This window comes from Vespa mandarinia, chromosome 2 (genome assembly GCF_050613455.1).
Source record: "Vespa mandarinia isolate Hongniang chromosome 2, ASM5061345v1, whole genome shotgun sequence".
Classification (NCBI taxonomy): Eukaryota; Metazoa; Arthropoda; class Insecta; order Hymenoptera; family Vespidae; genus Vespa; species Vespa mandarinia.
Window position 1 is genome coordinate 15,045,001 of NC_140811.1, and position 22,148 is coordinate 15,067,148.

The window sequence follows — 22,148 nt, forward strand, 5'->3', positions numbered from 1 at the left end:
GGCGCGTAACTTAATTGAAAGACAAATCGTCTCTCTCTCTCTCTCTCTTTTTCTCTCTCTCTCTCTCTCTTTTTCTCTCTCTCTCTCTCTCTCTCTCTCTCTCTCTCTCTCTCTCTCTCTCTCTCTCTCTCTCGTACACTTTATTACCTCATACCTCATACGATCGTCAAACTCTTCTTCGTCGTTCCATCTTTATATTTTCTGAGTGAATATTCACGCATAAAATTTATCTAACGGGTGTAAAATTTCCTAACGACGAATACGGCAATAAATTGTTGGAAAAAACAAACGCGTGTGTGCACGCGATATTTATCGTGATATCGTGCGATATTGAAGTCCATTAAAGATTTTCAATTGAAGTAAAGATTTCAGGATGGGTGGCCGGCATATGAAAGAAGAAAATCTATTGAGAAATTTATAAGATAGCTCTCGTCTACCGAAATATTTGTCCCAATAATAAAGGGGTTGAAGAGAGTTTTGGTGCTCCTCTTTCATTTTCCCTCACAGTCATTAACGTCACGATCCCTTCCTTTCTCTAAACGCGCTTCCTTTCAGCACCAGGAACGGTTTCTCGAAAGACGGTTCAACGTTCCATTGTCATTGAAAAGCGTGAAACCATAAAGCAATCGGAAGACTAAGCGCTAATCTCTCTGCCTTATTCGGAATCCACATCAACCATAATCGCGATTATTTGCAATAGTTTTGTTTTTTAGCGCCTAAACGGATTCGAAAGTTGACTGTGAAAATTACTATTCTACTTTCTCTCTTTCTCTCTCTTTCTTTTTATCTTTTGAATTTCTCAACGGCAACGATTTCGAATTCGATTTATTGATTTTTTTCACACGCAAGATGATTGATTTTTCTATCTCTTTCTATCTTTCTCCTCTTTTCTCTTCGGAAATTATGCCAAATCGTCGACGAAAACCTTTTCTTCCTTCCTTTGTCCAAATCCTGCTGCCCTAGTTCCTGATAAATCCTCGTACAATCGACCGAAATATGTCACACGTATACGTCGATTTTCTCTCTCTCTCTCTCTCTCTTTTTCTTTCTCTTTCTCTTTCTCTTCATTCGTTATGCAAGACAAATCGTTCGAAATCGTTTAACTAATCGGGTTTTTCGACCCTAGGATCGACGTAATATCGATCGCCGTTCATAGATACTAGATATTAAAGCCGATTATCGACTACGGTTCTTTAAGCGTAGATACGACAGATGCTTAGATGGATTTCACCCAGCAGCAATTTTTCTCGACAGTTCGTTGTTTCTCTATTTATCTGTCTCATCCCTTTCTAGTTCATCTCTTTATATTTCCCTCGTTAATAACATGCACCTGGAAAGAGATCATGTCAACCTTCTTTAAATCGCGTTGAACATTGTCGAACTTTTACTTTACGTTCCTTTGTTCGCGTTAAACGTCGTCGTTAAATTTTGGAAACACTTACACGGAATATAAATAAAAATTTATTACGATAATTCGCTTTTTTTTTTTTTTTTGTAAATCATTCAAAAAGAAAAGGATGAAATGATGATGCAAAGGTGTATAAGTAAATCGATGTGGAATAGAAAAAGGCGTGTGAAAGAGATTTCGTGGAAAGTACCGTACGTAGAAGCCTTGTATATGACCGCGAATTTCGATGGAGAAGTGGGGACTCTCCTTCTTTCAATCGGTCTTCCCCTTCGTATATAGAAAGACCATCGTTGAGGATGAGAAGAAGGGCAAGGCCCTACCTTTTGAGGTCATGGGAACGTGTCTTGTCTGGCGGAAAGTACTTTTCGTCGTCCTAAGAAAAATCGAAGAAAGAGAGAGAGAGAGAGAGAGAGAGAGTCAGACGGACAGACAGACAGAGACAGAGAGGAGGAGCTTCTATTTACCTAGAAAAAGAGATGCGGATCTTTCTTAAATCTTGAACGAAATGAAAGCATTTCAAACGATCCGAATATTGACTACTCATAATTCGAAATGAAGGAAGATAAATTTATTCATTTCCGGTAAATCGAACAAGAATAGATTGATATTTTCGACGAAATTCAGACCTTTTCTAGTTGAACTGATTAATTTCAGCTGATTTATTCATTATTCTATCTTAACTTAGTTAATGTACGTAATGTACGGTGTTAAATAAAAATAGTTTTGACGAATTTTCTTCAATGACAATTTGTTTCTTCGAATAATAGCATATAATTCGGTACTTTACAAAAAATAGCATCATTAAAAATAACACTTTAAAAAGAATCACGTTTGTGATATTTGACTATGATATATTTAGTCGAGTATCTAATCACATCAAGGATATTTTTCTATTCTTTTGTATTTTTTCTTTTTTTTTTTTTTTTTTGTTTTTGTTTTTTACTTTTTCTATTTTTTTTTTTTTTTTCGAAGGTCTTTTATATGTCGTTTTCTAAGTTATAAATATATCAAAATTTGTATATCGATATGTATATGCATTTTATCTACCAATAACAGGTTTATGTCTACAACTAGAGAGGAAGACATTGCACAAAATTGGCGAATCTCTATCTTGAGAAAACTTGATTAAACTCGAATATGAAATTTCGCGGAGAACGAAGCCGCACGGTGCGCCTTCATATCTTGTACCACTTACGCAAGTAATGCGAATGTCTTTGATGCGGAAGTCCTTGTCTATATGTTTAGACGCTGAATATACACATGAAATTGTTAACATGCGTGCTAATAGTTCGTACACGAGGATCTTGTAAACTAGTTTTTGTCGTATTATATAGTCAGAAAAGCCCCTTTAATAGTTTGACGAGTATCGATCGTTTGGTAAATATATCGCGATACTAATATACCTAATAGAATTATATTACTAAGATATTTAAATATGTATTCATTAAAAAATTATATGACTTTCAAAAACAACGTCCATGTTTTTAATAAATAATACATAATAAAAGAGAATGCCCGAAATGGGAAGTTGTTGAAAAAAAAGGGGAGGAAAAAAAAAGAAGAAAAAAAGAAGAAGAAAAAGAAAAGAAAAGAAAAGAAGAAAAAATCGATCGATCCCAAGGGCGTTATCGATCTTTATTAAAATTCGCAGATCAATCTCTTATGCATTCTCAATCAAGTTCTCATAATATTTAATTCGAGTTCGAAGAGTGTCGCAAAGGGAACAAACGGTAAGAAAAGGGAGTAGGGACTTTGGACTCGTTAGCGCGCGGGAGGGCCGAGGATGTAGGGATAGGAACGCGTAGAAGAAGACGGTCGGCCGGTGGCGGCCATGTTTTCGCCGGCACGGTAGGCGTTCACGGGCGGTACCGAGACTCAGCTCGTTCTCCAACGACTTTGGAGAACGGCCTCCCCCACCCCCAGACATCCTCCGGGACTCTGGTAGGGCAGGGTACCCCACCAGTGGCGTCTCGTTCGACGTCGTCTCTCTATCCCCTCTTCTCTTACCTTCCCCTCCGACTTTTCTCCTTCGGCTACGTTCGGCCTATTTCGGTTATCCTCGTGGCATATAGCGTGCCTCGAGAGTGGAGAGAAGCTTTACGCCTAGTACATAGCCGCCACGCGGTAAGGGGAAGTCATTTTAAAGCAAAGGAGGGCTGAGTGGGCCGTGATCGAACCGCACGTATCTTCTTCGTCTTCCTCTCTTCTTACAACTTCCTACCTACCCCTCTTCTTCTCTTTCCTCTTTTCGAACTCGCCGCCTCCATGGCTGCTCTTGCCTTGCTACTCGCTCAAGACGTTCGACCCTTATCCGCTTTCTTTTTCTATTTCTTTTTCTTTTTCATTCTTTTTTTTTTTGTTTTCTTTTTTCTTTTATCCTTTTTTCCTTTTTCCTTTTTTTTTCTTTCCTCTTTTCTTTTTTTTCTTTTTTTTTTTTTTTTCGTTTTCTCTTTTCTTTCACTCCCCACTCCCGTACTTTTTAATACCCCGACTATCTTAAACACGTCCGAACCTGATTTTCTCTCCTAATATTTATCATTCGAAAATTGTTCTACGAGCAACGCGAGTTCGTATAGGAAAAATGTAATCACGTTACTCGTGTCGCTCAAAAGATAGAAGCGGGTACGTGGCAAAGCGTAAATTCGTTTCACCCTCGTCGATGTTAAACGATGAAAAATCTCTCTCGGTAAATCCACATTTTCTCGGCTCATTCCTTATGCATTGTCGTGCGCAAGGATGCACGCGGTAATATAAGGACGTCGGGAAGCGTGAATAATCGTCGATCGCACGTTGCGTGTCTTATAAATCAAATCGCATCGACGACGACGACGACGACGACGATGTATTCGCATGCATTATATCAGACACTCGACTTTTACGGAACGATCAATTGCGTAAACGCATGCGAAATTATAATATACCAGGTCGTTCGTGAGATTCTGCAAAAATTGATGTATAACTTCCGTCAGTTGATTGATCCTTTATCATTTTTTCCTTTGATCCTTTCGATGTTGTACGGTACGACTATAATCGACTGTAATTTGAGATCCCTTTTTAAATGTCGAAAATTCTCGTTTAACAAGTTTTGTTTTCTTTTCTGTTACAGACAGATGGTCGGTCGTATTTTGGTAGAAATCTTTCGATCAGCTGCCAACACCGAAACCAAGCTCCCGGTTGAAGAATACATGAAATACGTCCATCAGATAAGCGATGATCCAGGTAAACGAACTTAATCAACGCTTGAATTTTCTTTTTCTTTTTTTTTTTTCTTCCTTTTTTTTTCTTCTTCGTATTATCGCGTCAATGTAAGAAATCTTTTCGTTTGCTCGAGATAAAATAAATTTAAATCTGTTGTTTGAATAAGACGAAGAAGAATGAGCCATAATCAGATTGTTTAAAAGATATTCGATTAATTCTGTTTGATAAAAAAAAAAGGAATTATAAACTTCAGTTTATTTTCTCAGACCCCAAGAATAAATATTCTTATCAAAATGATTTACTTTTCAAGCTTTGATGTTGCCTGTAATTATTGCATTGGCATGAATGTTTTCAAATAATTGAAGGATTGGACACGATCAATTCTGAGCCAAATCCTTCGATACGTATATATATCGTGCGGGTTTTGATATGATCATATTAACATTTAAAATAAACATTCATTTACTTTATATTTTCTTCATTTTTCTTTATATATATATATATATATATATATATATTTTTTTTTTTTTTTTTTAATTACTTCATTTCACAAATCAGTAAGCTGAGTAAACAACTTCTCTGTACATTTCACTTTGATCATTCTATTCATTATGATTACACGAATAGTTAATGTCCTGGCCATTCGTTTTTTCGGCTAATAGACTGGCTTATTTGGACGAAAATAGAAGAAGATTTGAGAAATAGCGATCAAGTCGTGAGCAAGCAAGCGGTATGTCTACCGACAGACAGCATGGGGGGCGTTTTTGAAAGAAGACAGAACGCGTGTCGTTGAACGTTGGACGGTTAAATGACGGGAAAGAAAGAGAAAGAGAGAGACAGAGAGAGAAAGAGAGAGAGAGAGAGAGAGAGAGAGAGAGAGAGAGAGAGACAGAGAAAGAGAGGAGAACGGAAAAGAGGAGCATGCGGGAGGTGATGACGGATTAGTCCTGCTTCCGGTAAGGCGCGTGCCCTTCCGGAATGTCATGGGATGACCCCACGTATTTTCGACGCATCACACACATGCTATTTCTATGATTATCTCCCTCCTATTCCACCTACGCTTTTTTCTTTTTTTAACTTTTTCGCTCGTTCAAAAATTATCAACACGCTTTTATATATAAATACTCATAGAACGGCCGCGTTTTCTTTCTTTCTTTTCTATTTTTTCTTTTTCTTTTTTTTTTTCTTTTTTTTTTTTACTGTCCTCTTTAGAATGGGAGAATGAACGAAACTGGCAGATAGATAAAATTACAAAAGAAAAAAGAAGATAGAGGTAGGTACGTTCCGAGCTCGGGGTCATTTTTAAATTGCAATATTAAAATGAAATGCAAATGGTGCTTGCTTTGAATTTGCCATCCGGAAAAACGAAAAACTTCATTTTGCATTTCTTTCTCTTGATGCACTCGAAAACAAAGTATACGGCCGATTATTGTGTTAACCATAAAAGGAAAATGTAGGGAAAATGCTCTTCGTGAATACGAAATCGTCCACGTAATTATGTTTGGCTTGCCTCCAGTTGTCTGGTAAGCATAAGAGCGAGGGTAAGTCTAACTCATAGGACTTCGTCCTGAATAAAAAAAAAAAGTCTTTCTTCTTGCTCGCAGGTAAGAAAAAATAAAAAATAAAAAAAATGACACATAATCTTTTTAGATCTTATTTTTTACATAATCTTTTAGATGTATCTCGAAAATTTATCATTGAATCGTTTTCCCCTCGTACAATATCAATACGTGCAAACGAAATAATTTTCATATGAAACGTTTTGAAAAAGATATTTTTCTTAAAATAATTACGAAACAGTTGCTCCTCGTCGTCGTATTAAAAAAAAAAAAAAAACACGTTTTTAATGTCAACATTAGAATCACGGCCATTAAACGTTCTTTTTTCGTAATTCTATATAAAAACTGTTTACAACACGGTAGATTTCATCTCGTAGTATATTAGCACGTTCAAGAGTTCATTTATGAACGGACGATATCCAGACTTTCGTAAAGGGGAAAGTAAAAGAGTAAATCGTAAGAGTTTTAATAGAGCGAGTGAATTAGGATATAGAGAGACGTTTTAGACAGATAGACAGACAGACAGACAGACAGACAGACAGACAGAGAGAGAGAGAGAGAGAGAGAGAGAGAAAGAGAAAGAGTCAGATGTTGTTTTTGAAGAAATCTTCTGCTCAGGAAGGAAGAAATTCGATGGGCCCTCCCTCGTTGTCGTAAAAATGCAACGAGCACCCGTTGACAAACGGTGCATCCTGGTGCAAGGGGCCCGGTGGTTTCGACCCTCGTATTCCTTCTCTCCTTTTTCTATTTTTAGACGCGATCTATGAAACATCTTGCCTGTAACACGTGCCACCACCGGTGTTTCTACGTTAGGGAATAAGAACGAAGGGTCGCGACATCCCACGATTCAGGAAACGGGGCACGCGACACGCGTTTTCTTTTTTTCTTTTTCTTCTTCTTTTTCTTTTTCTTCTTCTTTTTCTTTTTCTTCTTCCACCATGTTTTCGATGAGTTTACGTATTTTTGGAATTTCGAAAGAAAACGGACTGAAAAGCCGATTGTCATTACGATCCAATTTTTCATCTTTCTTTTTCTTCTCGTTATCGTTTTAACGAAAGACAACGTTATCTCTTGATCGATAGATTTCATTGTATTATAGCGATCTATAATAATCTAGTAAATTAACAAATACGATATTGAAACGTTTTAAATAGAATTTTCACGATAAATAGACAAGAAACTGACGAAAACAGACAAACATTATAAACTACGACGATTAAAATGATTTTCGCAGCTAACATCATTAATTTCTTATTTTTTTTCTTTTTAACTATTAGTAAGGATTAAATTTATCATCGCAGTTTAATTGTATTCTATACGTGTTAAATTACATTCTTTATTAAAATCAATTCGTGGGTAATCATTATTCCGTACGTTCAATTAACCAAACGATCTTATATTTTCTCTCAGAAGAAAGTATTCCTTTTGTCGAGCTTATCAATATTTAAATAAAAAATCAAAGTACCGAGAAAACGAAAGGTCAAGAAGGAAAGAAAAGAAAAAAAGAAAAAAAGTAAGAAAGAGAAAGAGAGAGAGAGAGAGAGAGAGAGAGAGAGAGAGAGAGAGAGAGAGAGAGAGAGAGAGAGAGAGAGAGAGAGAGAGAGAGAGAGAAAAGGAAGTACAAACGAAGAAGCTTTTAACGATGGCATTTAAACGTTACACAGAGTTTCTCGTACTCTTTTTTTTAAAGACAGATTCCTGAAGGACCCCGCCGGGATATTTTCGGTAGGATCTAGAGAAGGGACAAGGATAGGGTAGGCGGAGAAGAAGATAAGACCCTCGGAGTGATTAATGAACGAAGCTGTGTGCGAGTGTATCAGAAAATAAAGATGATAGAAGAAAAATAAAAATCTCGAGCGTGGAATAAAATGAGAAAATCATGAGGAATGGAAAAAAATAGGAGGAGGAGGTGAAGGAGGAGGAGGTGAAGGAGGAGGAAATTATTAGGACTATTGTGTACATGCTGAGAGGATGAGAAGTATGAATTTCGCACGCTATATATTCCTAAAACTCATTGATCTTTTTCATATATTTCTTAAAAACATTTTCAAAATTCCTAAACAGCTATGCTCTAACCTTAAAATCCATTTCAAACCATATCCTTCCACCCTCATTCTCGTTTTTCTCCCACCGCTCACCATGAGGCCCTTTAGTTCTAGGGTCCATACTACGCAGTAGTAGTTTTATCCCCACCACTTTGAAAAGCTTTTCAAGGGTAGATATATTTTTCCTGGAAGCCAAACTTTACCTTCAGTCGCGCCTATGCTTTTTGATCGTGAACATTTGCCTTTTCCTCCTCCTCCTCCTTCTCGTCTTGCTTTTTTTTATTTCTCTTCGTTTTCTTTATTAATTTTGAGTTCAAAGAGAGTTCAAATATTTTCCGCCATGCGTTATAATAGTGTCTTTTGATATTTCGAAATATATTCGTAAAAATTTTTACAAGATAATATACGACGATGAAGTGTGTCACGATGCAACGAGTGATGTTCAGAAACGAAATTAATTCCCTAATTATGGATATAATCTTTTTCGTTGAGTCTATAAATGGTGAGCATACGATTATATTTTTGTAACTTATTCGTACTTGAGATGATAACATAATTGTTACATCTTCAATCTATTTGATTACTAACTCGATCAAGGAAGTTTTAAGATAATCTTGACGCCTACGTGTGACTTAAATAATAATAATAATAATAATAATAATAATAATAATAATAATAAAAAAAGAAAAAAGAAAAAATCTACGATCATTCTGTCCCACGCAATATCACGTACTTACTCGTAAACTTTCTTCCTCTCTGATTGTAGCAAACGATAGTAACTGATGGTAACTAGAGGTGAAGTTTCGCATAAAGTTTTACACAATGCTCATTTTCGCGGTACGAATTCTCCAGGCATTATCCTCCTCCGCAATAATTGCAGCAACGCAGTTAGTCCATCTGGACCGCTTGACCACTACGTTGACGGAGAGTGAAGAAGAGAAAGAGAACAAGTATGTTCGCTAATGGTCGGCTGCGAATTTTCTCCTTTTATGAAGGTCTCTCGCTTAAAGCTGGCCCTCTCGGAAAGGTGCGAGTTTTCCTAATCGGTAGAAGCGCCAGTTTACCGACTTCTTTTTCGTGCACCCTTATGTCCACTTTTCGCCATTCAGGTATTTCGTTGTAAAAGGGACCTCGACCTGGAACCACTAAGGTTGAGAGACGTCATCGAAGAATAGCCTCTTTTTTCTCTTTCTCTCTTTTTCTCCTTTCTTTCTTTCTTTCTTTCTTTCTTTTTTTTTTTTGTTTCCTACGTCTTTTACCTCGTGTTTTTGTTGAACTCGTCGAGTGTTTCTCGTGTTTGACCATAAAGACCTACAAGAAAAAGATTTTGTTTTCTGCTATGTCAATAACTATTAGTAATATAGATCTGCAATTGTCGGCTTTTTGGATCGCTCGATCGAATGATTTTGAAAAGACAGTTGATACCTCGTTCTTCTTTCTGCTCTCGATTTTCCTTAATTTCCATATCGCGTTTTATTTTTCTAATTCCATTCATTTTCTTCTCAACTCGATTATAATGATCCATTGTACAAAATACAGGGAAGATATTAAGCTAAATCATGCGCGGAGTTATTGTCATAAAGGATAGTCATATCTATGATCGTCAGGTTGACATTGTATTTGTACGAAACATATGTTTTACGGATAAAGTAGTGATAGGCCGACTCCATAGAATTACCACGTCGTGTTAACCACAAAACTTGTAATTTGGATCTCGTTTGCGAGCGTGGTAATAATCGAAACTCCCTTGATTATTACTATTCCCTCGCTTCTAAATGAGATAGTTCGTTTACGACTTTATAGATCTTTTTTCATTGATATATTTACTATTCATGTAAAGCCTATTAGAAACCGTACAAATGGACTATTATTTTTTAATTATCTCAAGAACTAATTTTCTTTCAGAACCTCCAATTCGTTCGGACTTGGTGGAACAATTGCCATACGTTGCCATGATCTGCCAGGACACTCCTCACTTATTTGGCGATGTTCTTCACAATCACATCCTTGGTATTATCAGAAAATACCTTCTAGATATGGACAATCAAGTGAGTAAAGATTTTCAATCGAACGTACGTGACATTCTTCCCCATGCTATTACCCTGTTTCTTCTATTCTTCCCCGACGTTCGGAGAAACCCGCGAAAGATCGAGGCACTTAAGCTATCGCTGTTCTTCACCTTGCAGGTACGACAATCGGCGCAAGAGGCCTTATTAGCTTTGATCAAACGCGGCCTGTTAGACACGAAGACTATTGAGACCGAAATCTGCCCGATAGTAGAGAGCTTATCCCGCATGACCGTCGACTACTTGAATTCAGGCATTTCTGTAAGTTTCCATCTCGCTGTTCCTTTCCTCGACTCCCAAACCACAGAGCACCCATTTTGTCATTCCTTCTTATCTCGTGTCATCCATTTATCCGTGCCTGTCGCGTCGTCGTTTCGTTATTTTTTCTTTTCTTTTTTTTTTTCTTTTTTTTTCTTTTCTTTTTTTTTCTCTTTTTTTTTCTTTTTTTTCTTTTTTTTTCGAGCAAACACGAGCACTTGAGAATGAGAATGGCGTTAACAAGGAAACGTATTTATTACAAAAAGTTCAACGATAGAACGAGTTAGTAAATAACCAGAAAGAGAGAGACAGAGAGAGTGAGAGAGAGAGAGAAAGAGCACCGAGAGAGAGAGAGAGAGCATCGAGAGAACGAAACGATTTATGCTCTTCTTTAGTCTCCTTCTCAAGTACTCGCCTCCGAGTAAATTCTTTTAACATTACCACCGATCCAAGCCTGCGCCCCACATTATATCTCTTCGGCGGATTCCGCCTGAAAGACATGGGTAGTGAGATGTTCTCACGCAATCGCGTCTCACTACCTTGTCTTTCATGTGGCGTTCGTTGAACCCCTTCAACCTCTTCAACCTCGTCGACACGAGAATCGGAGCACGTACCCTACATTTTCTTTCCCCCCTTGAGTATTTTTCTCTTTTTTCAAAGTTTCGTTGAACGCGAAATTTTTCATGCGACCCATCGCCAATATAACATTTGTTATTAGTCTCCTACGACGCGAAGGAGTAGTGACGGGATTTGTTGGAAAAGAGAGAGAGGGAGAGAGAGAGAGAGAGAGAGAGAGAGAGAAAGAGAAAGAAAGAGAGAGAGAGAGAGAGAGAGAGAGAAAGAGAAAGAAAGAGAGAGAATGTGTGAGAAAGATGGAAGGAGGAGATAGACCTTAGAGAAGTAAAGCACGGCGAGCACGATCCTCGATCGATAGGGGCATGCTTTTACCATCAAAGTTGGTTTGTCATAGAGATCAACTATCACAGCCAGCTTTGATGAGCAAAATTGTGTCCGTCCTCAACACTGTTTAAACGAGAGCGAGAGGTTGAGTGAGAGAAAGAAGAACAAGAGTGAGTGAATGAGTGATTGAATGAGTGAGTGAATGAGTCAGTCAGAGAGTGTGAGAGAGAGAGAAAGAGAGAGTGTGTGTGTGTGTGTATGTACGTGCGTGCGTGTGTGTGTGTATGTGATGGAGAGAATGTTGACGCAAAACAAGCGTGTTGTTTCAAAGAATCAAGAACAAAGGAAGAAAAAAAGAAAGAAGATACGAGAGAAAGGAAGAGGAACGGATGATCGAGTACACGAGATCGAAGAAATCTAATGAAGAAGAGGAAGAGCTGCTGGGAGCAACGAATGGCGGATAAAAAGGTACTAAGAGCAAAGCGAAAGTTTAAGAACCTTTTGCGGTCCGATAAATCAAATTGGCTGTGGAATGTTGCGAGTCATATCACAGCCATTTTGATGACCTTGGCCCGCAGAACCGATCGTCAAGGGATCCTCCAGAATAATATTGCTTTTTTCATGCCGGTCGCGTGTTCCCTCCCCTTTAACCGTTTTACCAAAGATGATTGCTTTTCAGATACGAATCACGCTCGGCGATCGTGTATCAACATCGGGGAAAAAATCGAGCGAGCAAGCCAGATTATTATGTTGGAGACAAAAGGAAACACGATCCAATCGTCAAATTGGCTGTGACGTGTAGCCTTTTCTTTTGATTTCATATCACAGCCATTTTTGATGTTTGGATCGATGTTTTTTCGCATCGTTGGGCCCGCACGTTCCTCGACCTCCTTCCTCCTACGCGCCCAAGGAAGAGAAAGACTAACTCAGATAGCAAAAAAAGAAAAAAAAAAAAAAGAAAAAATAAAAGAGGGAGAAAACGAAAGAATGAGAGGAAGAGGGAGAAAAAAAAGAAAGATAAAGGGAGGCAGCCTCCTTCTTCGTTCACGAAGAAAACTCCAAGAAGATCGGGCTCCAACTGATCCCAAACTTTTTTTCATAGAAGACTGAAATTCCTAGAGCTAAAAAGTTTTCGCGTTCGCGTCGCTCACAAAGTGGTTGTTGTATGCTAATGAAACTTCATATCACAGCCAGCTTTGATGAGGGCTGCGACTCGATTTTCCATCGAAGAAATCAAACTCGACAGGATTTCATGATTCAACGTTTTTTCAATGTGTATTGTATGCTGTAAGATTCCTTTTAAATGATGTAATCAAAGGTTTTCTTTTTTCTTTCTCTCTTTTTTTCTTTTTTTTTTTTTTTTTTGATCTATGCATTCAAATTTTTTCAGTTTTATAGACAACAACAGACCGATCGACTGTTCCTCCCGTCAGAGTGGTTGTGATGTGGTTTCTCTTTACGCTCTCATATCACAGCCAGCTTTGATGAGCGGGACGGAACGATATGAACCTTCGAGAAGATGCGTGTATAATATTTAATTTTTTCTTCCAATTTTTTTTTTTTTCTTTTTCTTTTTCTTTTTTTGTTAACTTATATTTTGTATTTCTTTGTTGTATCTTAAATGTAATCTCTCGTACTTGATGATGTATTACTATTTTTTAATTTTGTATATTCAATAATAACATGTGAACGTACTATTTATTCGAGTTTTACATATATAAAAAAAATATACGGTTAAACCTTTCACAATTCATTTATTCCCGAGTTAATGATGATTTTTTCCTAGTACCCCCTTAAGCATTATATCGCATTTTGTGTCGGCCCACAGCTCATGAGTAAAATGGCACTGCTTATTGGTAAAGAGCTCACAGAAAAGGTCTTCTTGGACAGATACATCGCTCTTTGTGGAGATAATATCATCCACGTAAGAAGGATGTGCGTGGTACATTTTGGGGAAATGTGTGTCGCGGTAGGAAGGAAAGCTCTTCTTTATAAACTGGTAAATACAATTTTAACGGAGAGAACAAAAGTTTTATATTGGGAAACAATGTAATAATTTTTTTTATCTCTTAATAATGTTATATTTCAGTTTCCAATATTTGTCCAATTATGCCTGGACAACGTTTGGGGAGTTAGGAAAGCTTGCGTCGACGTAATGATGCCAGTTTCCTGTTGCGTCACATATCCATATCGTCGAATACTATTGGCTGATATTTTAGCAACGCATCTCAACGATGACTCCAAGTGGGTACGAGCGAGCGCATTTCAAATTCTTGGTCCTTTCATATCTACTTTTGCAAAACAATTCACTAATGTGACCTATAATCAAGATGGCGAATTTGTTTTCACCAATCAACAGGACGATAATTTCAGGTGAATTTAATTTACTTATTGATATAGAATATTAATGTATTACAATTATAATAATGATGATAACAAGAACAAGAACAACAACAATAAAATAATATAATAATGATTATAGTATCGATAAGAATAACAGTATCGAACGAGATTTTACATCGGGCATACGATACTCGTATGAAGGAATTTTTCCGACTAAGTGTGCGATACGGAATCAAACGTTGGATTCGGAAGATTACGACATTAGAGATGTACTCGATATCGGTTGTCTGATGGAAGTGTACGAGCATACTCAAAAAAACTATATGTCCAATCTTCCCCTGAGAGCGCACAAAACGAAGGTACGGAACATTGTATAAATTAAATATCAATGGCAAAAGCATTGTTAATAATCGCATTTAATGATTTTATCATCGCAGACGCAAAAAAAGCAAACGACGGAAAACGAACAAAATGATCCGGACGATACCGAAAAATTTAATACGTTTCTATATTATTACATACCACCGGAAATACCTCTTGATGATCCCTTAGTCCAAGCCGCTCAAAAGTCCTCGGAAACAAATAAGTCGACTAATGAAAATGCGCAAGATAAAAAGGATGATCCTACCAAGGGAACGAGCAATTTGACGATATCAAAGAAAAAAGACGAAAGTACGGCAAAATGTAGCATTAACGTTGATAATCGAAAAATTGATAACAAAAAGCAACAGAAAGAGGAAGAGGACGATGAAGATGATAATAATCGTTCATCGATATGGGCCGATGACAGCGCCGAGACCATAGATATATCCAATTTATCTCTGGACAAGAGTAATTTAAATGCGTCCCTATTTCTCAGGAAACACGAATCTAAAAATAATAAGCAAGACATCGTACCTCAAGATCTAGTTGATTATTTTGTATCCATGGCTGAGCCAGAGCTATGTGAGGAAGGAGAAATTTCGTATCACTGTGCCTTCAGTTTTCCCGCGGTCACGTTGACATTAGGAAAAGAGAATTGGCCTTATTTAAAGAAAGCGTATCAATCATTGGCGGGTGCGAAACAATGGAAGGTCAGGCGTACTTTAGCCTCTAGCATTCACGAAATAGCCATAATATTGGGCGAAGAACTTACTGCCACTGATCTCGTGCCTATATATGACGGCTTTATTAAGGATCTTGATGAAGTTAGAATCGGTGTTTTGAAACACCTAGCGACATTTCTTAAAATACTCAAGCCTAATTATCGTTGGCACTATTTACCGAGGTTGCATAATTTTCTTGTCACGGATAACGAATGGAACTGGAGGTTTAGAAAGGAATTGGCCACCCAATTACTCGAGGTTGTTACTCTTTTTAATGCCAACGACGTGGCGCAATACATCGCACCGTTGTCTCTTAAATTACTCATTGATAAAGTTGCCGCTGTCAGACAAGTTGCGCTTACACTGGTAACTGATCACATTCTTTATCATATTTACATAAATTAATATCTTGTATATTACCGTTACCAATACTAATTCATTCTTGTAGGTTACTCGAATAATCTCTCATCTTTCTAACGATGAACCTCTTGCCACGGCACTTATACAGGAACTCAGAGATACAATTGCGATTAATACAAGTAAGTGGGTTCGTAGGCAAACCTACGCTCTTCTCTGCGCACAACTGATTGCTGGCAATGCGATTAGCGGAGAGAAATTCGCCAAGGAAATGTTACCGAGTCTACTAAATCTTTCTTGGGATAAAGTTCCAAACGTAAGACTGGCCGTAGCTAGGACATTATCGCAGAATGTAATTGCTATGGGTAGTAAGTGTATATCGTATTGCATTATAATCTGACACATAACGAAAATATATATATATATATATATATATATATATATATATATATATCATAATTTATTATATAATTATATGTATTAAAATTATTTTAATTTTTTACTTTGTTCATTTTTTTAGTAGACTGGTTAGGTTACGATCATGCAGAAAACGTAGAGAGAAGACTTAAGCAAATGCGCTTAGATATCGATCGAGACGTCAGAATCTTGGCGGGAAGAGAAGAGCATCTCGTGTCGGATGTACAAACGGAACAGGCTAGAAATATAGTATTTTAATATTTTATGATCTCTGTGGATAAATATCCTTTTCATTATATCGAGGATAAAAACAAAACTTTTATGTCACACCGTTGATTGCACGTGCATCGGTTCTTCCACGCAATATCCTTCGATCATAGGAATTATTACGACAGGAGAACTTGAAGTATAAATTGAAGATAAATTGAATAGTCGAAATGTTACAAGTATTTATGATTCAACGAAGAAAAACATAATGGAAAAAAAGACATATGGGTTGTCACGCTGTCCGCAATCTGAGAACCGTATAGTATGCCACTGAGGAGAGAATTAAAGGAAACGTATGAATGAAGAAAAAATTTGTGATGAATGTGTGTAGAGCGCGCGAGAATGCATGCGTTAAATATTGTGATCATTTTTTACGTGTAAGTGGCCACTCGGATAAGGCAAATATTAATAATTGAAAGATAGCACGCCGTTAAGACTTTTTATAGTTTTTTTTTGCTAAAAGGTATATACCTTTGGTTGTGCGAATCTTAGGTAGAACTACGAGTGAAATACACTCATGGTCATATTTTATTTTATGTTATTCTATTCTTTGTTTTAATTGATCGCTTCGAAGCAACTTTTTAATACATCTTTTCCACACCCCCTCTCCCCCCTCCCCCTTTTGTTTTGCTTGGGAAAGAACTTTGCAAAGGAAGTTTTATATCCATGAGCGCGAATACGTCCCCGATTTATTTGGAAATTTTACACGTTATCGAAGAGAAACGCCTACGCGCCTACGTCGGGAAATAAAAAAAAAAAAATGGAAAAAAGAAAAAAAGAAAATATTCGCCCTACCGACGATAAATCTTTCTAACGTACAATGTTCTAAATAAGCCGTAATCGCGTGACTTTACCGCGAAGATACGCTGAATAATATACGAGCGAACAATTCAGTAATAAACTATTCGTCGCTGCGCGATATATTTCATATATACGTTACGAGTTTGTATAGAACCGTTTAGATTAGAAAGATGTCAAATGTGTCCACGAGAATTTTTGGAAATCCTCGCACTGCGCCAAAATTTTTGGGGAATAGAAAATTCTTGCGCGGAACAGTAATTTTTGTCTAAGGCCAACTTTTAAAACCGATACCACGATAAGAATAGTTAATAAGTCACGGACGATTAAATTGTTGGATAGTGTATAAATAGTGTACGATACGAATATTTTAAGGAAGTACGAAACGGATAGCGGGCTTAGGATGAAATAACTGAAATTTTTAATTTAAAACAAATTGTATAGTGTTACGAAGTTGAATATGCGGACGTCGATAGTTTTACTGGATATATTAGATGATTTAAATCGAACTTGCAATGCCCAAAAAATATTTTACATCTATTATGGAAGAAAATCAAACTTTCACGTATCATTGGTTTCACGAAGGCGAAGAACGATTATAAGCTACAGTAATTATCCTGTATGCAACGAATACAGTCGTTAATTGTGAATATTTGTGAGAAAAGGAGAATGGTATTGTTTAAAATATTCTGTATAATATATTGTGTGTGTATTTCATAATAAGACAAAGAAATATACTTGAAGCGATTTGTTACACAATCATAAGACAATAACTTAACTCTTATCACCCGCTGTTACAGCTTTCCATTTTTTTTTTTTTTTTTTTTTTTTTTAATACTCTATTTTTCGAATAATAAAATACAAACTTTATTGCTTACCATATACAACGATCCCTTAAAACGATCTAAAGATATATAAACCACTAGTTATGGAGGAACGACGATTAGAAGAACGAATCACTGTGACAATCATTTTGAAAAAAAAATCTAAAATATTCCGAGAAACTTTCCAGGTGGACAGGCCGGCATTTGGCATGCCTTTTCTTCCATTTCAGTTTCAACTGTACTACAATCGCGTAAACAATGTCTCCATCTGATCTGTCGACCTTTACCGCAACTGACGCTACAACTGCTCCAACCCGTCCATCTGCCCCATTTACGACGCGATTTTCGTTTAATTCGATTTTTACGAATCACTCTCTTCGTCAACGAATCCGTTCGATCGTTTAATAAATTAATCCTTTCAGTTCCTGATTCTTCCTTTTTCGTTACCTTATCGAAACTAGCGTTTCTATCATCTAGAGTTTTCAAGGCCGAACTAAGATCACCTATTCGTACGCATTCATCCACTAATTTTGGTGTTTCCAAAACAATTTCTTCTTCGATCGTGCCGTTATTATGAGGAACTTCGATCTCACGTGACTCCAGCTTCTTCTTCTTCTTCATCTTCATAATCTTCTCTCCTTTACTTTCTCTTTCGTTTTCATAGCTCAGATAACTTTGTAACTCGTTCACCTTCGAAGATAACTTCGATACCGTTAATTTGCCAATCCAAAATAAGTGTGTACTTAAGTACTTACTTTGGTAACCAGCTTCTCCGCGAGTTCTTTGATTTCCTCGATGGATTTCACTGCTCTATCGCCACGTGGTTTCTCAAACAGTGACTGATTAGTTTCTGATAACATTGATAAAGATGACAACGTTGATTCAAGAACATTTGGGTATTTCGGTATCGTTAAATTGTCATTTTCATTTCTCTTTAATCGAGTCCTTAATGATATATCTCTTTCCTCAAATACAATCCCTTTACTTTTATTTAAGCTTCTTTTATCTCGCACATTATCGTTCACAGATGATACGTCTATCTTTTCCTCTATCAATGTTTCTTCAGTTCGTTCGTTCTCACCCTCGCGAGAGGATCTTTCATAATCAGAAATCTTTCTTCTTCGAACTACATGAATTTCCGATCCATCGTCAATAGAATCCTTTTTTTTCATTTTAGATTCGACTTGATAATCGTCGACAATTTTAGGTAAATCTAAATTTCTAATCGTGTGAATCTTTTGTTGCTTGCCTTTCGAAAGGGACGTTGTTTTTAATGAGTTCGAGATACGTTTGCCAGTTGCTTTAGAGGAAATACCTTTCCTCTTATCCGTCCTACCAACGTATTTCCCTAATTTTCTTTTCTTCCCATGAAGAACTCTACGTATCTTATTTTTGTTAGACTTTCTTTTCTTTTTAGATTTCTTTTTATAAACTCCAATATTTTTTAACATTGAATCGTTTGGCTTCAAAGTTTGCGAAATATTAGCTTCGAGATTAAAGATTGTTCCGACTTTTTTTTCAACGTCGTTACAATGAATTTTTGATGCCATCGAATCGGTAATATAATTGTCGAGGTAACGATTTGTTTCAGTAACTTGCGAATTGAAAAATGTTCCATTAGAATTAGAAGATACGTTTCGATAATTGGAAGTATTGTAATAATCATTAGAACTTTTCGATAATTTAATGTACCTTTTTCTCAATGATCGATATTCTGCGTTTGAAGATTTTCGTGGAAAAGAATCGGCTAGATCTACGAAATAATTACTTTTCAAACGTATCAATGGCTGATTTTTATCCGATTTGACAAACTTAAAATCGGTTCTTTTTACTCGAATGTGCGTGTCGTTCGACGATTCCTCCAAATCCGAATGCTTATCGATGTCGTCGAAAAGCTTAGGTTTTTCAAGATCTAATAATGTCTTTTCTTTAACAGATTGTTTTGTATCGAAAAACGAAGTCATCGAAGTAGTCATCGTCTCTTCGGTAGCGTTCACGTTTGAGGATAATTTCTTACCATACAAAATAGAATTCGATGTTAAATCGTTATGATTTTCGTTCGAAATGAGATGCTGCTGATAATGATGTAATAAATTGAAGGGTCTCTTTTGACGTCTTTTACTTTCCACTATCGTAAGTACTGAAATTACGATAAACGGAATCCAGATCCATTTGTAACAACACAATTTCACCATAACACAGTAGCCTAATAACATCGATTTCTACAACATTTTAGATCGAATTTAATTTAATATAATGGCAAATTTTTATAATACCTCAATGTGTTATTTATAAATCTACTCGTACGACGAGTCATGATACAAGTGACAATCTTACTCGGTTATAAAAATCGATATCTTTTGACGATGTGAATATAGTAGGATATATATATATATATACATATATATATATATAAGAAATTTTTTGTAAGTAGAAATTAGTTTAATTGTAAAAGGAGAAAGTTTTTGATTTACAATATGATTTTGAATTTACCGCGCAACATCAGTCAATTCATAGGTCGTCCTATAATGTACGAGCATTCTTCATACCACGTGACCACTATCTGCTTCCTGTCTACTCGATTAGCGATTGGCATTCAAAACACTTACCGATTATAACATTTTCCAATATCTTCATTCGCATCGCATCATAGAAAATAGAATTTGGACTTTGATCCTTTGGTAAGTTTTCCAATTTGTGCTGTACATACGCATAGGGAAAATGATTCTAAAAAATTGAAGAGTTCGTCACGAGGTTGGAGGGGGAAATCATAACCTCTACATGGAAACTCTCTATTGGAGATTATCAAAATGGCGTGTTACGGTAGTTGAACGAGTAGTTTGGATCATATTTTGGTGTCGTATAGTGCTAAATTCTTCGTTGTCAAAATTCTTATATGTAGAAAATTCAATTCTCCTGTCGCGAGAATTATTGAGGTAAAAAAGGAAAAGGAATATTATGACACTATTTTCGCGGATCTCATCGTAGGTAGTTTTGTTTCATCTCGTATTGCAAGGTACAAACTCGATAATGCAGGAAATCCTTCTGGCAGCATTCTCCGTGATATCGAGTCTACTGATCGTATTTGGCCTCGTATTATTGGGTAAGGATAAATGAGCAAGAAACGCAAGGAGGATATAATTATTAATATAAACAAGCTGCTGATCTTAATTTTAATAAATTATGCAAATCTCTGAATTTAATGAATAGGTAACCTACATCATCACGTGTTGTACGGAAAAATAATGCAATGTTATTGTTTCCATTAGATATTAGATAATGTAAATAAAATTGATCGTAATAACTATTGTATTTATAATTTTTATAGGCTGGTACTTAGTTTGGAAGTTCTTCCTTTCACGATTCCGATTTGTTCGTGAATTACTCGGTGGAATGAGCGAGTCTTCATCGGTCAATGATTTGAAGAATGGTCGATCTCGTATAAAGAAAGTTCGTCGTGATTAAGTTCTACATTGTGTTCCATTGTAAAAGAATTGGCTGGTGAAAAAAAGAAAAAAGAAAGAAAAAAAAAAGAAAAAGGAAAAAGAAAAGAAAAATAAACCTTCTACAAGAAAAGTATTAATCAGGATTATCTAATCTGGAATCGCATTCAAAGAGAAAACATCAAAATGTCTATAAATATACGCTGTGCAAACACGGATGATTTATTGAACATACAACATTGCAATTTGCAATGTTTACCTGAAAATTATCAAATGAAATATTACCTATATCATGCTTTATCTTGGCCACAATTAAGTTACGTAGCAGAAGATGAAAAAGGAAGGATAGTGGGATATGTTCTGGCCAAGATGGAAGAAGATTGTGAAGATAATCCACATGGACACATAACCAGTTTAGCTGTGAAACGATCTCACAGAAGGCTTGGTATTGCACAAAAACTTATGAATCAAGCTTCCAGAGCAATGGTGGAGTGCTTTGGTGCAAATTATGTTTCATTACATGTACGTAGAAGCAATCGAGCGGCTTTAAATCTTTACATAAGCAGTTTAAATTTTGAGATCTCCGAAGTCGAACCGAAATATTATGCGGATGGTGAAGATGCGTATGCCATGAAGCGTGATCTTAAATTTTTCCATTTGGAAAAAGAAGAAGTATTTAAAGATGCTTATACGGACATTCATTCAGGGAGATGCTGCGATCATTCATAGTTGGATTGGAATATTTATATATGCTTGTATATAAATTGATCATCGAACAAATTGTGGTGTATTACGTTAACATTAACACCATAGTATTTTGTGTCATTTTCAATCAAGAATCACATATGGAAAAACAAAAACAAGAAAAAGAAAAAACGAAAATGTTGAATGGTTTATTTTAACCGACTGAATGTTCTACCAATGTGTCATGGAGAAAATTAAAAGAAAAAAAAAAAAAAAAAAGATATGAAAAATGTCGTTGCAAATGTTTTATATATTATCATGAAGATATTTGTTAGTGATTAAATGTGGGAATTGAAGGCGTTATCGAATTGATTCTACATTCAATGGTGCATATTTGATTAATAGTTTGTAACAGAAAAGAAAAATATTGCCTGTAATTACTTTAAATACAATGTACTTGAAACATGTAATTTTTAATATGCAAAGTATCTCAGGA

At 36.2% G+C, this 22,148-nt stretch overlaps 4 protein-coding genes across 6 annotated transcripts in view; 3 read left to right on the forward strand and 1 right to left on the reverse strand.

The window, feature by feature from the left end:
- The window catches only part of LOC118443344 (serine/threonine-protein phosphatase 4 regulatory subunit 1), a 120,927-nt gene extending 103,474 nt beyond the window's left edge, over positions 1–17,453 (forward strand). For all 3 annotated transcript variants that reach the window (XM_035870168.2, XM_035870187.2, XM_035870195.2), the window contains 9 exons: positions 4,515–4,627; positions 10,116–10,258; positions 10,397–10,537; positions 13,263–13,433; positions 13,524–13,807; positions 13,917–14,136; positions 14,215–15,228; positions 15,311–15,587; positions 15,740–17,453. In XM_035870168.2, coding sequence (XP_035726061.1) covers positions 4,515–4,627; positions 10,116–10,258; positions 10,397–10,537; positions 13,263–13,433; positions 13,524–13,807; positions 13,917–14,136; positions 14,215–15,228; positions 15,311–15,587; positions 15,740–15,894 — 2,518 coding nt within the window. In that variant the 3' untranslated portion in view covers positions 15,895–17,453. The remainder of the gene's footprint in view (positions 1–4,514; positions 4,628–10,115; positions 10,259–10,396; positions 10,538–13,262; positions 13,434–13,523; positions 13,808–13,916; positions 14,137–14,214; positions 15,229–15,310; positions 15,588–15,739) is intronic.
- LOC146873231 (uncharacterized) lies at positions 17,415–19,775 on the reverse strand. Its single transcript, XM_085654882.1, has 2 exons — positions 18,281–19,775; positions 17,415–18,215 (listed from the first exon to the last, which is right to left on the reverse strand). Exons 1-2 carry the CDS (start codon positions 19,739–19,741, stop codon positions 17,688–17,690), a joined length of 1,989 nt encoding a protein of 662 aa, XP_085511008.1. The 5' UTR covers positions 19,742–19,775; the 3' UTR covers positions 17,415–17,687.
- A 458-nt stretch (positions 19,776–20,233) lies between these two features.
- On the forward strand, positions 20,234–21,147 carry LOC118443985 (small integral membrane protein 13-like). The gene is made up of 2 exons (XM_035871743.2): positions 20,234–20,628; positions 20,854–21,147. Exons 1-2 carry the CDS (start codon positions 20,556–20,558, stop codon positions 20,988–20,990), a joined length of 210 nt encoding a protein of 69 aa, XP_035727636.2. The 5' UTR covers positions 20,234–20,555; the 3' UTR covers positions 20,991–21,147.
- Positions 21,148–21,154: 7 nt separating this feature from the next.
- vnc (GNAT family N-acetyltransferase vnc) lies at positions 21,155–21,954 on the forward strand. The gene has a single exon (XM_085655484.1). It carries the CDS (start codon positions 21,155–21,157, stop codon positions 21,695–21,697), a length of 543 nt encoding a protein of 180 aa, XP_085511610.1. The 3' UTR covers positions 21,698–21,954.
- Positions 21,955–22,148: the final 194 nt, after the last annotated feature.

What these genes read in the sequence shown, in the direction of transcription:
- LOC146873231 (XM_085654882.1), bottom strand. Translation starts at nt 19,741, where the DNA reads ATGTTATTAGGCTACTGTGTTATGGTGAAATTGTGTTGTTACAAATGG. An exon ending in CGGAGAAGCTGGTTACCAAA is followed by an intron (nt 18,216 to 18,280) that starts GTAAGTACTTAA and finishes TTATCTTCGAAG; the next exon opens with GTGAACGAGTTACAAAGTTA.
- LOC118443985 (XM_035871743.2), top strand. Translation starts at nt 20,556, where the DNA reads ATGCAGGAAATCCTTCTGGCAGCATTCTCCGTGATATCGAGTCTACTG. An exon ending in ATTTGGCCTCGTATTATTGG is followed by an intron (nt 20,629 to 20,853) that starts GTAAGGATAAAT and finishes TAATTTTTATAG; the next exon opens with GCTGGTACTTAGTTTGGAAG.
- vnc (XM_085655484.1), top strand. Translation starts at nt 21,155, where the DNA reads ATGTCTATAAATATACGCTGTGCAAACACGGATGATTTATTGAACATA.